This window comes from Capricornis sumatraensis, chromosome 1 (assembly GCF_032405125.1).
Source record: "Capricornis sumatraensis isolate serow.1 chromosome 1, serow.2, whole genome shotgun sequence".
Lineage (NCBI taxonomy): Eukaryota > Metazoa > Chordata > Mammalia > Artiodactyla > Bovidae > Capricornis > Capricornis sumatraensis.
Window position 1 is genome coordinate 108,546,181 of NC_091069.1, and position 17,739 is coordinate 108,563,919.

Here is a 17,739-nt window from a genome sequence, read left to right on the forward strand (position 1 = left end):
CTTCCAACAACACAAGAGAAGACTCTACACATGGACGTCACCAGATGGTCAACACCAAAATCAGATTGATTACATTCTTTGCAGCCAAAGATGGAGAAGCTCTATATAGTCAACAAAAACAAGACCAGGAGCTGACTGTGGCTCAGATCATGAACTCCTTATTACCAAATTCAGACTTAAATTGAAGAAAGTAAGGAAAACCACTAGACCATTCAGGTATGACCCAAATCAAATCCCTTATGATTATACAGTGGAAAAGAGAAATAGATTTAAGGGACTTGATCTGATAGATAGAGTGCCTTTTGAACTATGGACTGAGGTTCGTGACATTGTACAGGAGACAGGGATCAAGACCATCCCCATGGAAAAGAAATGCAAAAAAGCAAAATGGCTGTCTGGGGAGGCCTTACAAATAGCTGTGAAAAGAAGAGAGGCGAAAAGCAAAGGCAAAAAGGAAAGATATAAGCATCTGAATGCAGAGTTCCAAAGAATAGCAAGAAGAGATAAGAAAGCCTTCCTCAGGGATCAATGCAAAGAAATAGAGGAAAACAACAGAATGGGAAAGACTAGAGATCTCTTCAAGAAAATGAGAGATACCAAGGGAACATTTCATGCGAAGATAGGCTTGATAAAGGACAGAAATGGTACGGACCTCACAGAAGTAGAAGATATTAGGAAGAGGTGGCAAGAATACACAGAAGAACTGTACAAAAAAGATACTCACGACCAAGATAATCATGATGGTGTGATCACTCACCTAGAGCCATACATCCTGGAATGTGAAGTCAAGTGGGCCTTAGGAAACATCACTATGAACAAAGCTAGTGGAGGTGATGGAATTCCAGTTGAGCTGTTTCAAATCCTGAAAGATGATGCTGTGAAAGTGCTGCACTCAATATGCCAGCAAATTTGGAAAACTCAGCAGTGGCCACAGGACTGGAAAAGGTCAGTTTTCATTCCAATTCCAAAGAAAGGAAATGCCAAAGAATGCTCAAACTACCGCACAATTGCACTCATCTCACACGCTAGTAAAGTAATGCTCAGGATTCTCCAAGCCAGGCTTCAGCAATACGTGAACCGTGAACTTCCTGATGTTCAAGCTGGTTTTAGAAAAGGCAGAGGAACCAGAGATCAAATTGCCAACATGCGCTGGATCATGGAAAAAGCAAGAGAGTTCCAGAAAAACATCTATTTCTGCTTTATTGACTATGCCAAAGCCTTTGACTGTGTAGATCACAATAAACTGTGGAAAATTATGAAAGAGATGGGAATACCAGACCACCTGACTTGCCCCTTGAGAAACCTGTATGCAGGTCAGGAAGCAACAGTTAGAACTGGACATGGAACAACAGACTGGTTCCAAATAGGAAAAGGAGCACGTCAAGGCTGTATATTGTCCCCTGCTTATTTAACTTCTATGCAGAGTACATCATGAGAAACGCTGGACTAGAAGAAACACAAGCTGGAATCAAGATTGCCGGGAGAAATATCAATAACCTCAGATATGCAGATGACACCACCCTTATGGCAGATGATAGTATATGCCTCTTCAATTATTTTATATATATATATATATAGGCTGCACTGGGTCTTGGTTGCTGCCTGCAGAGAGCAGGAGCTACCGTCTAATTGCCGTGAATGGGGTTTTTATTGTGGCTTTGCTGGTTGAGGAGCACAGGCTCTAGCGTGCGAGTAGTTCCTGCATGTGGGTTCAGCAGTTGCAGTTCCTGGGCTCTAGAGTGCGGGCTCAGTAGTTAGTTGCCCCATGGCACGTTGGATCCCTGGTCCAGGGATCGAAGCTGTATCTCCTGCATTGCAAGGCAGATTCTTAACCACTGTCCCACCATGGAAGCCCCCTCTTCAATTGTTTAAGCTGCGGAAAATAGGATATTTTAAATTTCTACAAGTAAGAGTAGCAAGGCAAGCCTTCTGGAACCCTGTGGGTTATGCCAGTGCAGAGATCAGCAAATCTTTGACATGCAAGCACCTTATCCAGGCGACAAAGGGATTCAGTATGAGGCAAAGTATATTTACTTCCTGTTAGGAAAGTTAGGAGTGTAGAGATTGACTGATTTATTTTGAAATAGCTTCAGTCTTACAGGAAAGTTACAAAAATAACTCAGAGAATTCCAGCTTCCCCAGATGGTAACATTTTACCACAATCACTTTAGTCTATTTTTTTCTGAGACATTTGACAGTATGCTGCAACAAGATGCCTCTTTACTCCTGAATGCTGCTGCTGCTAAGTCGCTTCAGTCGTGTCTGACTCTGTGCGACCCCATAGATGGCAGCCCACCAGGCTCCCCCGTCCCTGGGATTCTCCAGGCAAGAACATTGGAGTGGGTTGCCATTTCCTTCTCCAGTGCATGAAAGTGAAAAGTGAAAGTGACATCGCTCAGTCATATCCCACTCTTAGCGACCCCATGGACTGCAGCCCAGCAGGCTCCTCCATCCATGGGATTTTCCAGGCAAGAGTACTGGAGTGGGATGCCATTGCCTTCTCCATTACTCCTGAATACTTCCGTGTATTTCTGCAAATCACAACTGTTCTACAATACCAAAATCAGGAAGTTAACATTGATATAGCACTAAGCACTTCATTTGAATTTTGTCAAGTGCCCTACTCGTATGCTTTATAGTAAAGAAAAATAAGGTTTTTTTCTTGTTCCAGAATCCAGGCTGTGATCGCACATTGCATTTAGTTGTCATGGCCCTTTAGTGACTCTTTTTAAAAAAATAATTTTATTTCTTTACTTTTGGCTGTGCTAGGTCTTCGGTGCTGCGAGGGTTTTCTGTGGCTGCGGAGAGCAGGGGCTACTCCCTAGTTGCGGTGCACCGGCTTCTCATTTCGGTGGCTTCTCATTGTGGAGCACGGACTCTGGAATACCGGCTCAGTAGTTGTGGTGCTTGGGCTTAGTTGTTCCACAGCAGGTGGGATCTTCCCAGATCAGGGATCGAATCTGTGGCTACCGCATATGCTGGCGGATTCGTTACCATGAGCCACCAGGGAAGCCCCCTTTTGCTGTGCTGTGCTTAGTCACTCAGTCATGTCCGACTCTTTGTGACCCCATGGACTGGGGTCCCCATGGCGACCCCATAGCCCACCAGGCTCCTCTGTCCATGGGGATTCTCCAGGCAAGAATACTGGAGTGGGTCACCATTTCCTTTTCCAGGGGATCTTCCCAACCCAGGGATCAAACTCAGGTTTCCCGCATTGGTAAACAATCAGGTCAGATTCTTTACCAGCTGAGCCACAAGGGAAGCCCCCTTTCGTGGCTATTAACTTGGGACAACTTCAGCCTTTGTCATTCATGACTAGGTTTTTGGTTTTTGTTTTTTGCAATGTCTAGGCCATGGAGATGAAATGGTGACTTCACCTCCATTTACAACGGCCCGGTATTATTTTATCCCATGTGTATAACAGCTCATATCACTGAAAGACTATAATGGCTATTATTTTGTAAAATTACTTATTCACTGTTTTTGGCTGTGCTAGGTCTTTCTCTAGTTGCTGCAAGCAGGGGCTACTCTCTTGTTGCGGTGCCCGGACTTCTCATTGCTGTGGCTTCTCTTGTTGCGAAGCAAGGGCATGTGGGCTCCAGTAGTTGTGGTACATCAGCTGAGTTGCCCCCAGGCATGAGGGATCTTCCCAGACCAGGGACTGAACCTGTGTTCCCTGCAGGATTCTTAACCACTGGACCACCAGGGAAGTCCATGACTAGGTATTCTTGAAGAATGCGGACCAACTGTTGTTCAGTTCAGTTCAGTTCAGTTCAGTCATTCAGTCGTGTCCGACTCCTTGCAACCCCATGAATCGCAGCACGCCAGGCCTCCCTGTCCATCACCAACTCCCGGAGTTCACTCAGACTCATGTCCATCGAGTCCGTGATGCCATCCAGCCATCTCATCCTCGGTCGTCCCCTTCTCCTCCTGCCCCCAATCTCTCCCAGCATCAGAGTCTTTTCCAATGAGTCAACTCTTCGCATGAGGTGACCAAAGTACTGGAGTTTCAGCTTTAGCATCATTCCTTCCAAAGAAATCCCAGGGTTGATCTCCTTCAGAATGGACTGTTTGTATCTCCTTGCAGTCCAAGGGACTCTCAAGAGTCTTCTCCAACACCACAGTTCAAAAGCATCAATTCTTCGGCGCTCAGCCTTCCTCACAATCCAACTCTCACATCCATACATGACCACAGGAAAAACCATAGCCTTGACTAGACGGACCTTAGTCAGCAAAGTAATGTCTCTGCTCTTCAATATGCTATCTAGGTTGGTCATAACTTTTCTTCCTAGGAGTAAGTGTCTTTTAATTTCATGGCTGCAATCACCATCTGCAGTGATTTTGGAGCCCCAAAAATAAAGTCTGACACCGTTTCCACTGTTTCCCCATCGGTTTCCCATGAAGTGATGAATGCCCCTCAATTTTGGTTTGTCTGATGTCCCATTGTGATTAAATTCAGGTTATGCAGTTTTGGCAGAAATAACATAGATGTTACATTTTCATGACATCAAAGCAAGCATACATCTGTCCCCGTCCTGGTGGTTTGAACTTTGCTTGCCTGCTCAAGGTGGGGTCCACCAGGTCTCTCTACCATAAAGAAGCTACTTTTCTCCTGTATAATTTTAAAAGTACTTTGTGGGAGGAGAGACTGATTAAGTCAAATAGAACAAATTCATTGTACTTTTTACTAACAGCATTATGTAGACTTGAACTGAAGTGACCCTGTGATATGCAGAGGAGAGAAATAATTTGTGTCTAACAAGTTACAATCTTTATAAGTGGTTCCTGTCTACTTGAAGAAAAACCCAGGTGCAGCAAGGAGAGAGGATTTAACCTCACCCTGAAATATGCCCGTTGCAGGCTCTACTGTCCCAGTGTCTCTTGCACCGGAGCACTGAGCTTCCATTTTATAAAAAATTCCTGATATTATTTCATTATAAAAAGGAATGTTCTCCAGAAAATGGCTGGAAAACATACAAGTTAAAAGAAGAAATTCACATTACTGTCTAAAGTCTACTAATGGCTTTTGGGTGTGTAATATGTTTTAAATCGGATTTTGCAAGTTAGCCTGGAAACTCACAATTAATTTTGACAGTTTTTCAAGAAGAAATTCTAAGTCTCAAAGGAACCAAATACTTTGTATTCTGTGTATATACATGGCACTGCTGGGGTTGTGCAGTGCACAATCTATACAGATGTACACATCGCTGAGACTATTGGTGCTGTGTTCATCTTTCACTTATAGCATGGGGCTGGCCACTTGAGAAGGGTTTGGGTACCCAGAGTTACACACAGTCACACTGAGGTTCACAGCAACACTTCAGAAAGGAGTCAGTCAAGAAGCATGTCAATTTAATTGATGAATTAAATTTTATTCTGGGCCCCTTACTGGCCTGTTGGCAAGGACTCAGAGTCCGATCTGGGCTCATCAGCTCTTGGAGGTCCTAGGTCTTCTCTCTTGCTCTCAACTACAAACAGGACACTTATTATCCTTAGGGATATGAAATCAAATAGTTCTGTTCACCTGAATGCAAAAATGAAGTAAGTCTAATTTATGTGTGTGTGTGTGCTTGGTTGGTCAGTTGTGTCCAACCCTTTGTGACCCCATGGACTGTAGCCCACCAGGCTCCTCTGTATACGGAGATTCTCCAGGCAAGAATCCTGGAGTGGGTTGCCATGCCCTACTCCAGGGGATCTTCCCAACCCAGGGATTGAACCCAGCTCTCCAGCATTGCAGGCGGATTCTTTGCCATCTGAGCCACCAGGGAAGCAGTCTAAATTCATGTTCGTTATAAATTATTAATTCGCAGCACTAATTAATTAAAGTGTAATATAATTACATTAATTGATTATATTAATTTCACTAGTTAATATCTTTTGCACGTGATTATGTTTTATTTTTATTTTTTTTAACACCAAAAACATTTTGTTTTGGGGTGTAGCTGATTGACAATGTTGTGAACAGTGAAGGGACTGCACCGTACATATACATGTATCCATTCTCCCCGGGACCACCCTCCCATCCAGGCTGGCATGTAAGATTAAGCAGAGTTCCATGTGCTATATAATAGGTCCTTGTTGGCTATCCATTTTAAATATAGCAGTGTGTACATAACCTTCCCAAAGTCCTTAATTATCCCTTATCCCCCCGGTAACCATGAGTTCGTTTTCCGTGAGTCTCTTCCTGTTTCTTAAGTAAGTTCATTTGTATCATTTCATTTTAGATTCCACATTTAAAGGATGTCATATTACATTTCTCTCAATATGAGACTCTAGATCAATCCATGTTGCTGCAAATGGCCTTATTTCATTCTTTTTAACAGCTGAGTAATATTCCACCGGGCCAGAATCCCTTAGAAGAAATGGAGTAGCCATCATAGTCAACAAAAGAGTCCAAAATGCAGTACTTGGATGCAGTCTTAAACTCGACAGAATGATCTCTGTTCGTTTCAAGGCAAACCATTCAATATCAGAGTAATCCAAGTCTATGCCCCAACCAGTAAAGCTGAAGAAGCTGAAATTGAATGGTTCTATGAAGACCTACAAGACCTTCTAGAACTAACACCCAGAAAAGATGTTCTTTTCATCACAGGGGACTGGAATGCAAAAGTAGAAAGTCAAGAGATACCTGGAGTAACAGGCAAATTTGGCCTTGGAGTACAAAATGAAGCAGGGCAAAGGCTAACAGTTTTGCCAAGAGAACACACTGGTCATAGCAAACACCCTATTCCAACAACACAAGAAAAGACTCCACACATTGTCATCACCAGATGGTCAATACCAAAATCAGATTGATCACATTCTTGGCAACCAAAGAAGGAAAAGCTTTATACAGTCAGCAAAAGCAAGACTGGGAGCTGACTGGCTCAGATCATGAACTCCTTATTGCCAAATTCAGACTTAAATTGAAGAAAGTAGGGAAAACCACTAGATCGTTCAGGTATGACCTCAATCAAACCCCTTTTGATTGTACAGTGGAAGTGACAAATAGATTCAGGGATTAGATCTGATAGACAGAGTGCCTGAAGAACTATGGATGGAGGTTCATGACACTGTACAGGAGGTGGTGATCAAAATCATCCCCAAGAAAAAGAAATGCAAAAAGGCAAAATGGTGGTCTGAAGAGGCCTTACAAATAGCTGAGAAGAGAAGTGAAAGGGGACGGAGAAAAGGAAAGATCTATCCATAGGAATGCACAGTTCCAGAGAATAGCAAGGAGACATAAGAAATTCTTCTTAAGTGAACAATGCAAAGAAATAGAGGAAAACAACAGAATGGGAAAGACTAGAGATCTTTTCAAGAAAATTAGAGATACCAAGAGAACATTTCATGCAAAGATGGGCTCGATAAAGGACAGAAATGGTATGGACCTCACAGAAGCAGAAGATATTAAGAAGAGGTGGCAAGAATACACAGAAGAACTGTACAAAAAAGGTCTTATTGATGGTGTGGTCATGCACATAGAGCCAGACATCCTGGAATATGAAGTCAAATGGACCTTTGGAAGCATCACTACAAAGTTAGTGGAGGTGATGGATTTCCCGTTGAGCTATTTCAAATCCTAAAGGATGATGCTGTGAAAGTGCTGCACTCAATATGCCAGCAGATTTGGAAAACTCAGCAGTGGCCACAGGACTGGAAAAGGTCAGTTTTCATTCCAATCCCAAAGAAAGACAATGCCAAAAAAAATTCAAACTACTGCACAATTGCACTCATCTCACACACTAGCAAACTAATGCTCAAAATTCTCCAATTCTTCAAGCAAACTAATGCTGAAAATTCTCCAATTCTTCAACAGTACATGAACCATGAACTTCCAGATGTTCAAGCTGGCTTTAGAAAAGGCAGAGGAACCAGAGATCAAATTGCCAATATCCGCTGGATCATCAAAAAAGCAAGAGTTCCAGAAAAACATCTATTTCTGCTTTATTGACTACACCAAAAGCCTTTGACTGTGTGGGTCACAACAAACTGTGGAAAATTCTGAAAGAGATGGGAATACCAGACCACCTGAACTGCCTCTTGAGAAATCTGTATGCAGATCAGGAAGCAACAGTTAGAACTGGACATGCAACAACAGACTGGTTCCAAACTGAGAAAATATGTCAAAGCTGCATATTGTTTAACTGCTTGTTAAACAATGCTTGTTTAACTTATATTGAGTACATCATGTGAAATGCCAGCTGGATGAAGCAAAAGCTGGAATCAAGATTGCCAAGAAAAATATCAAGATATGCAGATGATACCACCCTTATGGCAGAAAGCGAAGAACTAAAGAGCCTCTTGATGAAAGTGAAAGAGGAGAGTGAAAAAGTTGGCTTAAAACTCAGCATTCAGAAGATGAAGATCATGGCATCTAGTCCCATCACTTCTTGGCAAATAGATGGGGAAAAAATGGGAACAGTGAGATATACTGTATTTTGGGGGACTCCAAAATCACTGCAGATGATGACTGCAGCCATGAAATTAAAAGACACTTGCTCCTTGGAAGAAAAGCTATGACCAACCTAGACAGCATATTAAAAAGCAGAAACATTACTTCGCCCACAAAAGTCCATCTAGTCAAAGCTATGGTTTTTCCAGTAGTCATGTATAGATGTGAGAGTTGGACTATAAAGAAGGCTGAGCACCAAAGAATTGATGCTTTTGAACTGTGATGTTGGAGAAGACTCTTGAGAGTCCCTTGGACTGCAAGGAGATCCAACCAGTCCATCCTAAAGGAAATCAGTCCTGAATATTCATTGGAAGGATTGATGCTGAAGCTGAAACTCCAATACTTTGGCCACCTGATGCGAAGAACTGACTGACTGGAAAGGATCCTGATGCTGGGAAAGATTGAAGGCAGGAGGAGAAGGGGACAATAGAGGATGAGATGGTTGGATGGCATCACCGACTCAATGGACATGAGTTTGAGTAAACTCCGGGAGTCAGTGATGGACAGGTAGGCCTGGCGTTGTTATAGTCCATGGGGTCTCAAAGAGTTGGATACGACTGAGTGACTGAACCGAACTGAATATCCCACTGTGTGTGTGTATATATATATATACGTACATACCACATCTTCTTTATCCATTCCTCTGTCAGTGGGCATTTAGGTTTCAGCTAGATATATCTTTGTAAAGAAACCCTGGGGGTCTACCTCACCCCCTTTCTTTAAATAAATGGGGGAGGGGGCCCAGAGAAGCCCCTCCTGCCTGCATTCTGTTAGCAGGATGAGATTTTAGGCAGCATCCTTCTCAGTCTTCCTAGAGCACCTGTGAGCAGCGCCGACCAGCTCCCTCCACCGGTTGGGTGCTGCCCCAGGTACCCTCTCGGACCTGTGGGTTGGCGCCCTCCTGATGCAGCTGGCCATCCTCAGTCACCAGAGACTGGAAGCAAGGAGGGCGAGGTGACTTGCACCGTGTTCCCATCAGAGGGCTGTAGCTTCTTCAGAGGGCCTGCGAGCACAGTGAGGAGCTGGAGGCCTGACTGCTCCACGGGAAGATGCCTGTGTGGATTCACACTGCCACCAAACAGTAGGGATGGTTTAGGAGGTTCTTGCCTAAAACACAGGTTTTCTGGGATAAACACCTTTATTCTGGAGAGCCCTGGAGCCCCCTAGGGATATACAGTTGTTTTCCGGTAGCCAAAGGCAGTGTAACTTAGTAGCTATGCAGACTTTTAAACATCCTATGAACTGAGATAAATGATGGTGAATGAAATAGAAGTCAACAAAGGCAGATGCCCCGAGCACAGGCTAGGACCCGAGCTGTTCTCCACACTGGCAGTTTCTGAATGAGAGGGCAGCTGTGGTTTTGCAGTGAGTGAACAAACATCAGCGGGTGACCTATAGATGCGGACAAAGTCTCCCTTCTCTGCCCGTCCGTCACCCCCACGTCCTACCTGGGGTTCTCCCCTCTGCATTCTCATGCCCATCAGCTCCTCATCCTGCTGGCCTTATTACCACCCAGAGCAAGAGGGGCTGCTTCCTCTCCCATGGCCCCGAGGTGAACCCCCCCACCCCCCTACCCCCCTCCACATCCCCCTACCCCTCAATCCAGTCTGCAATCTGCATGCCGAGCACTGTGGGACCATCAGGGGGCGCTATTCACAATGAAGGGCCAGGACATCGTATGTTGACTTAAAACTCGGCACAAAACAAAGGGTCTTGAAGGACGGGTTCTTTATCTGATGCACATAGCAGTCATGTATGAGTTAGCAGTGGCCTTGATCCAACTCTCCCATCATCTCTGGGTGGCCTAGCATTGATCTAGGGCCTATGTTTCTCCATTGGTTTTCCTACACCTAAATGACCTCCAGCCTTTCCTAGTACATATTCCATAAAGTACTTTGTAGAATAACATGCAAGCATCAAATACCCCTCCTCCCATGTAACACATGACCTTTGATTCACACAGTCTCAGCAGCAAATGGGGCGGGGTCTTGTAGGGACCTTCTGTAACTGTATAAACCTAAATAATGGGAGTAAGTCTCTTTACTCCTATACAATGTACACTTCATTGTACAGATCAGAGGTCATCAGACTCTTTCTGTAAGGGTTCAGGTGGTGAATATTTTAGGCGTCGCAGGAAAACAAGCTCTTGCAACGATTCAGTTCCGCCTTGCAGCACAAAAGCAGCCACAGACTATACATAAATTGAATGAGAGTCACTGGGTCTCAATAACAGTTTATTTATGGGCTTCCCTGGTGGCACAGCTGGTAAAGACTCTGCCTGCCATGCGGGAGACCTGGGTTCACTACCTGGGCTGGGAGGATCCCCTGGAGAAGGGAAAGGCTACGGATTCCACGGACTATATAGTCCACAGGGTTGCAAAGAGTCTGCCACAACTGAGCGACTTGCACTTTCACTATGGACATGCGTGCATGCGTGCTCAGTTGCTCAGTTGCGTCTGACCCTTTGTGACCCCATGGACTGTAGTCCATCAGGCTCCTGTGTCCATGGGATTCTCCAGGCAAGAATACTGGAGTGGGTTGCCATGCCATTCTCCAGGGGATCTTCCTGACCCAGGGATCGAACCCCGGGTCTCCTGCACTGCAGGCAGATTCTTTACTGTCTGAGCTGCCAGGGAAGGGTGTCTTAAATAATTTCTGTCCTCTCCTTCTGCATAACAGGCCAGCCCCATGCTTACTGAAGGACGGGGAGGCCCCGAGAGGCCCTCAGTGAACCCAGTTGGGTGTCAGTGTGGCCCCTTCCCTACGCGAGCCTGGCCCCTGAGAGGCGCCTGGTCAGAGCACCAGCCCTGCACTTGAACTCTGTCACTCGCTGAAGCTGCCGCCTTCAACTAAGAAGGGCCTTTCAGGGCCTGAAGCCCACTCAGTCTGCCCCAGGACATTGGACTGTCTCCGCCCTGAACCCAATGCAGCCTCATCAGAATCTGGTCCCCATGACCAGCCTGCCTGCCCCTGACTAACTGGCACCTCCTTTTATGGAGGGTGGCACAGAGAGCTTACTCCTAACAGCCCATCTGTCCCCGCTTCCTGCTGGACTCACTCTTAGCCGGTTTTCTTCCTGCTGTACACACATTCTCCCCCCCTCAACAAGCTGCATTGTATGGCCCAGCAGAGGAAGTGCTCATATCCTCAATTTCCTAAATGGTTTGAGGGCAGTCTTTACAATTGTCCTCTACCAACTCCGGGAGATGGTGATGGACAGGGAAGCCCGGCGTGCTGCAGTACATGGGGTTGCAAAGAGTCAGACATGACTGAGCAACTGAATGACAACTCTTTCTCCAACCCTGTCCCAACTCAAAGTGAACCTGATTGATAAAGCAGACATCTCATAAGGGGACTCCCCTGGGGTGGGGGTGGGGTGTCCTTTCCTCTCTTGTCATCCTGGATGGCAGGGGTCACGATTGGTTAGAAAGGCAGCCCAAGGGCCAATTCCTCGCCAGAGGTGCAGGGCCCACCTGAGACAGCAGGTGGTTCCATCAACCAGTCCTAGGTACTTCATGGACCTACTGCGTCTCTACTTCCCATTGTCAAGGTTAGGCTGCCCGTGGGGGCTTCTTTCTGAAGCAGAACTTACGGCAACATGTCACTTTCTATGTGTGTTGGAGGGCAGGTGTGAAGTGATGCATCCATTTCCTAAACCTCAGGAATCAGATAAATGGATTTTTAGCCCATCAGTACTTGCCCCATGAGAAGACCAGCAGCCCAGCGGATACATTGTTGGCCATGAGCTCCTTCCCTTTGCACGCCTTGCTCGACGTATGCAACACATCAAGTACGAATGCAGGGCTGATGCAGCTTCTGCAAACCCCCCTGCCTAACTTTTCAAGCAGTCCAGTGACACAAGTCAGAAGGTCTTGCTGCGTGACCTCTGGGTGAGTCTGCTGGGGGTCAGAGATAGCATCATAGCAAAAAGCTGAAACTTTGCAGAAAAGAGGCTAAAATAAAGGAGGTGGAGAGGAAACCTTCACACAGACTTTCAAGTGTCTATTCATTTATTTACAGTTTTTGGCCTCACTGTGCAACAATGTAGGATCGTAGTTCCCCGACCAGGGGTCAAACCCGCCATCTCCAGCACCGGAAGCATGGAGTCTTAGCCACTGGGTCACCAGGCTGATAAAAAGTTAGTGAAACAGTCTTTTACTTCTAGTTTGGAAAAAAAAGAAAGTCCCTTAAATTACTAGAAAACTATTTACAGGATTAATCACATTTTAAGCCAGGAGACTGGGTGTCAAGGACCACTCAGTGTCCTTTGATGGGAGAGGCTGGGACAGGTTCCGTGACCTGCGCAAAGGGCCCAAGGTCCTTGCCAGAACTAAGGAGAAGACCCCGTCTCCTGGCCACCCAGCCCAGGCAACAATGTCCGAAATATCACAGCCTGTTTGCTAACAAATAATTACATGCCTTTTTAGTGTTTAAGCAAAAACTTTTTTTTTTTTTTGGTATGCAGAATCAGTCTAGAAACTTGCAGGATTTAGGCCTTGTGGTTCCGCTGGTAAAGAATCTGCATGCAATGCGGGAGACCCTGGTTCGAGCCCTGGGTTGGAAAGATCCTCTGGAGAAGGGAAAGGCTACCCACTCCAGGATTCTGGCCTAGAGAATTCCATGGCCTATACAGTCCCTGGGGTTGCAAAGAGTTGGACACGACTGAGCGACCTTCACTAGTTAAAAAAATGTTTGTCTCTCTCACAACTAACTTCTTCCCAGGCACCCCCAGGGTCTTTTTGTGACGAGACTAAGGAGCAAGTGGCTCTATCCAGTCCTGACAGGCCTGTCGCAGCTTCCTTGGGTCAGAGAACTCCTTCCGTGGGCTGGTGGCTCGGACCAGCGTTTTGGTTCCAAGCACTTTGGGGAGTCCCTTCTTGCTCATTCTCTGGAAACGTCACAACCGACACGGAGTCCCAGGTGTCTTCCTTTGGTGAGCTGTCCTTGTCCAGGGCGTCTAAGATGGGCTGAGCCGGGTCCTTTAAATACTTGAAAAATTGAAAACCATCACCATAATTAGTCTGTAAGTTCCCGATATCAGACATTTTGATTTTAGTTCGAGTTGGCATAATCCTGTATCATTTTGGTGTAACTTCCAATTCTATCCTCCAACGAAACAGCTTCAAAAATCCTGAAAACCCCTCCCCGCCCCTCATGTCAATAGCTTTCACACGAATCCAAGGGCCAACCAAGGGGATACTCTGAAAGTGTGCAGGGTGTGTACCTGGTGCACTGGCTGGATGAGGGCTTGCGGGCTATTCACCTGGAATGTCTCTGGAATTCTAACTTTTAAGGGAAGGAGGAAATGAAGCCTCCCGGTCACCTACAAGGTGAGGGTGAAGAGGGAAAGTGCACGGGCATTTTTTTCTCAGCTACCCCAACCCACTAGGTGTTCCTGCTTTATATAACATACACGTGGGTGCGGAGGATCTGCAGCGGACAGCCATGGGTGAATGAGAAAGTGCAGGTCCTTGATGCGAAATGCTGATCTGCACCCTTAACGTGCTGTGTCTCTCCTGCCTCTGCTTTGGGCTTAGACATCAATTACCAACGGCTTTCCAGGTGGCTCAGCGGTAAAGAATCCACCTGCCAAAGCAGGAGATGCAGGTTCGATCCCTGGGTCAGGAAGACTCCCTGCAGGAGGGCATGGCATCCCACTCTGGTATTCTTGCCTGGGAAATCCCATGGACGGAGGAGCCTGGCGGGGTACAGTCCATGGGGGTCGCAGGGAAGTCGGACACGAATGAGCAACTGAACGACCACTGCCACAACCAAGTTACCAAGAACCGACTGCGTGGCTCTTGGAAATGCTGAAAGATACTGAAATCCAGCCAGCTTAGCGCTGGCTGGCGAGCAGAGGAGCAGCAGCGTGTCACGTGCACTTGTGAAACCCCCAAAATACAAGTGAAACATGAGTCATTTTCTCATGTAACTTCAGTGACCTTTGATATAGACTTTTCACACTTTCCCAGGAAAGCAAATCAAAAGACTCTGTGTTTTAGGTTCAAGCCCCAAAGAAACAAGTAGCAGTAAATTCACTTACTGGGGCCCTGCTGCTAGTTCTACTGAGAGACGGTTTTTTGTTTTTTTGGTTTTGTTTCTTAGTATTTTGGCTTCATCACATGGCATGAGGGATCTCAGTTCCCTGATCAGGCACTGAACCTGCGCTCTCTGCAGTGGAAGTGCAGAGTCTTAACCACTGGACACCAGGGAAGTCCCGAGATGGAGATCATTAATGCAAGTAAAACTCCGAGCTGACAGCTGTTCTGGTGTGACAGTATTAACCAGGAAAATTGGTTGCTGTTGTTTTTGCCGTTATTGCAGTTTTGTGGTAGGAACACCTAACTTGAGTTCCACTCTCTTAACACATTTTGAAGTACACGTGCGTGCTCAGTCACTCAGCCGTGTCCAGCACTTTCCAACCCTATGGGTTTGTAGCCTGCCAGGCTCCTCTGTTCATGGGACTTCCCAGGCAAGAATACTGGAGTGGGTTGCCATTCCCTTCTCCAGGGGACCTTCCCGACCCAGGGATGGAACCCGAGTCTCCTGTGCCTCCAGCATGGGTAGGTGGAATCTTTACCACCACGCCACCCGGGAAGCCCATTTAAGGGCACAACACAGTACTAATTATAGCACAATCTTGCACAGCAGAAACCAGAACTTATTCATCTTGCATAACTGAAACTTCCTACCGTTTGAAAGCAACGCCCTGCTCCCCTCTCCCCTCACCCCTGGTAACCACTGTGTCACTCTCTGCTTTTCTATGAGTTTGACTATTATTCTACTTAGAGTCTTCAAAAAGCAGAATCCTACAGCATCTGTATGCAGGTCCCAGTAGGGAGTTCAACGTGTATTTCTCATAATGTCTGTATCCCTTAAACAGCTCATGACATATGAAGGAAAACAAGTGACTGCAGCTCTTTCTAGACTTTGTCTTTATAGACGAGATATAACAACATGAGACTCTGTTTCTAGTACTTTTATTCTGATTTTCCTGAAGAATGATAAACCTCCAGAGGCAAACAGTTTCAAGTATTCTTCTGTCAGCTAGCTTCTGATCCCAAGAATGTCCCAACGTCCTCAGAGGACCTGGCTGCCTCACTGAGCCTTGGGGAGAGGGGCTGCGGTGTGGCTGTGCAGGAAAACAAGACTTTCTGTAAGACCCGCTGGACTATGAAGAAGGCTGAGCACCAAAGAATTGATGCTTTCAAACTGCAGTGCTGGATAAAACTTTTGAGAATCCCCTGGACAGCAAGGAGATCAAACCAGGCAATCCTGAAGGAAATCAACCCTGAATATACACTGGAAGTTGGAAGGACTGGTGCTGAAGCTGAAGCTCCAATACTTTGACCACCTGATGCAAAGAGTCGACTTGTTGGAAAAGCCCCTGATGCTGGGAAAGACTGAGGGTAAGAGGATAAGCTGGTTGGATGGCATCACCGACTCAATGGACATGAGTTTGAACAAACTCTGGGAGATGGTAAAGGACAGGGAAGCCTGGTGTGCTGTGGTTCATGGGGTTGGACATGACTTAGCAACTGAACAAGGCCCACCCATTTCACTTTTCTTTCTTAAATTCTTTAAAGTAACATGGCCTGTGCGCTAGGCATGCAAGGCTTTGAGCTCATGGCTCTCGGTGTGTTTACTCTAGAATCCTCCTACGTGCACACTGTCTGACCCAAAGCTCATGCTCTTGACTGCAGCCTCCACTGGTCCATGAGCTCCAGCCAGGCTCCCTGGGGACAGTCTCCAAAAGCCTGGGATTGATGTGTTGTCTCCAGTGGGACCTACCGCGGCCAGTCTCCTGAATGGGCCAGACTAGACCATCTTTTGGCCAGCCTCGTGCCATTAAAAAAAAAATTTTTTTTTAATTGTGGAAAAGTACATATAACATAGGGGCTTCCCTTGTGGCTCAGTGTAAAGAATCCACCTGCCAATGGGGAAGATGCCCTGGAGGAGGAAATGGCAACCCTCTCCAGTATTCTTGCCTGGAGAATCCCATGGACAGAGGAGTCTGGCGAGCTAGTCCGTGGGGTAGCAAAGAGTCGGACACGACTGAGCGAATAAACAACAAACACATGACATAAAATTTACCGTCTTGACCCCTTTTTAAGTGTGCAGTTCAGTGGTGTGAAGTCTATTTGGATCGTTGGGCAACCATGACCACCATCTGTCTCTAGGACTTTTTTCATTTTATTCACAGTAAAATTGAAACTGTCCCCGTTAAATATGAACTCCCCATTTCCTCCCTCCCTCCAGACCCGGGCAACCTCTATTCTACATTCTGGTTCTGCGAATGTGAGCACTCTTAAGTGCTCGAATATGTACAATCATGTAGTATTTGTCATTTTGTAACCCGTTTATTTCCCTGATTGTAATGTCCTCAAGGTTCATCCCTATCATAGCATGTCTCAGAATTCCCTTCTTTTTTAAGGTTAACATTCCATTCGTATGTATATAGCAGATCTTTTTTGCGGGGGAGTGGTGAATCATGAGGCTTGCAGGAATCTTAGTTCCCCGACCAGGGACTGAACCCCAGGGCCACGGCAGTGAAAGTGCATAAGTCCCAACCACGGGACCGCCAGGGAATTCCCACCGCATTTTATTTATCCACTCATCTGTCAACAGACATTCAGGGTGTTTCTACCTTTCGGCTATTATTCAGCAGAATAATGCTGCTATGAAGATGAGTGTACAAATAACCAAGTACCACTTTTAACTCCGACCTCTGTGTCTGGCTTTGGCCACTGTCCTACTCTTAGGTGTTAATGGGGGGCAAGAAAGACTGACCAGTCACCCCTGTGGGTGTGCACACACATACCTCTTCTATCTGTGATGGAATGCTTGGCGGAGAGTGGAACCAGTGCTTAACCAGGCCTCTGTATTTCAGAACCAGGAAGAGACAGGACCCCACTACCACTGATAGCACCAAAAAGGTTGTCGCGGCGGCGAGGATGTCTTGCTGAAGCTTGACAGAGGCTAGAGAGACAACCAAAAATGGACAAGATGACCCCCACATGTTACAAACATCAGGTAATTTCTCACCCACCACTGCATAAATACACTTGATGTCCCAGGAAAATGAATGGACACTGCCTCTCTTCCACCCCACCCTGCATGCTTTATTGAACTCTTGAGAGTCCCTTGGACGGCAAGGAGATCAAGCCAGTCCATCCCAAAGGAAATCAGTCCTGAATATTCATTGGAAGGACTGATGCTGAGGCTGAAGCTCCAATATTTTGGCCCTGATATGAACAGCTAACTCACTGGAAAAGACCCTGATGCTGGGAAAGACAGGGCAGGAG

At 46.1% G+C, this 17,739-nt stretch overlaps 1 protein-coding gene and 1 non-coding gene across 2 annotated transcripts in view; both read right to left on the reverse strand.

Annotated features, from left to right (window-relative positions):
- Positions 1-3,340: 3,340 nt before the first annotated feature.
- LOC138093911 (small nucleolar RNA SNORA20) lies at positions 3,341-3,465 on the reverse strand. Its single transcript, XR_011146172.1, has one exon. It is a non-coding gene; the product is annotated as a small nucleolar RNA SNORA20 (small nucleolar RNA).
- Positions 3,466-12,435: 8,970 nt separating this feature from the next.
- IFNGR2 (interferon gamma receptor 2) overlaps positions 12,436-17,739 on the reverse strand; it is a 40,850-nt gene continuing 35,546 nt past the window's right edge. Inside the window, exons 8-9 of the mRNA XM_068967599.1 lie at positions 17,256-17,413; positions 12,436-13,422 (exon numbers count right to left, since the gene is read on the reverse strand). Coding sequence (XP_068823700.1) covers positions 13,240-13,422; positions 17,256-17,413 — 341 coding nt within the window. The 3' untranslated portion in view covers positions 12,436-13,239. The remainder of the gene's footprint in view (positions 13,423-17,255; positions 17,414-17,739) is intronic.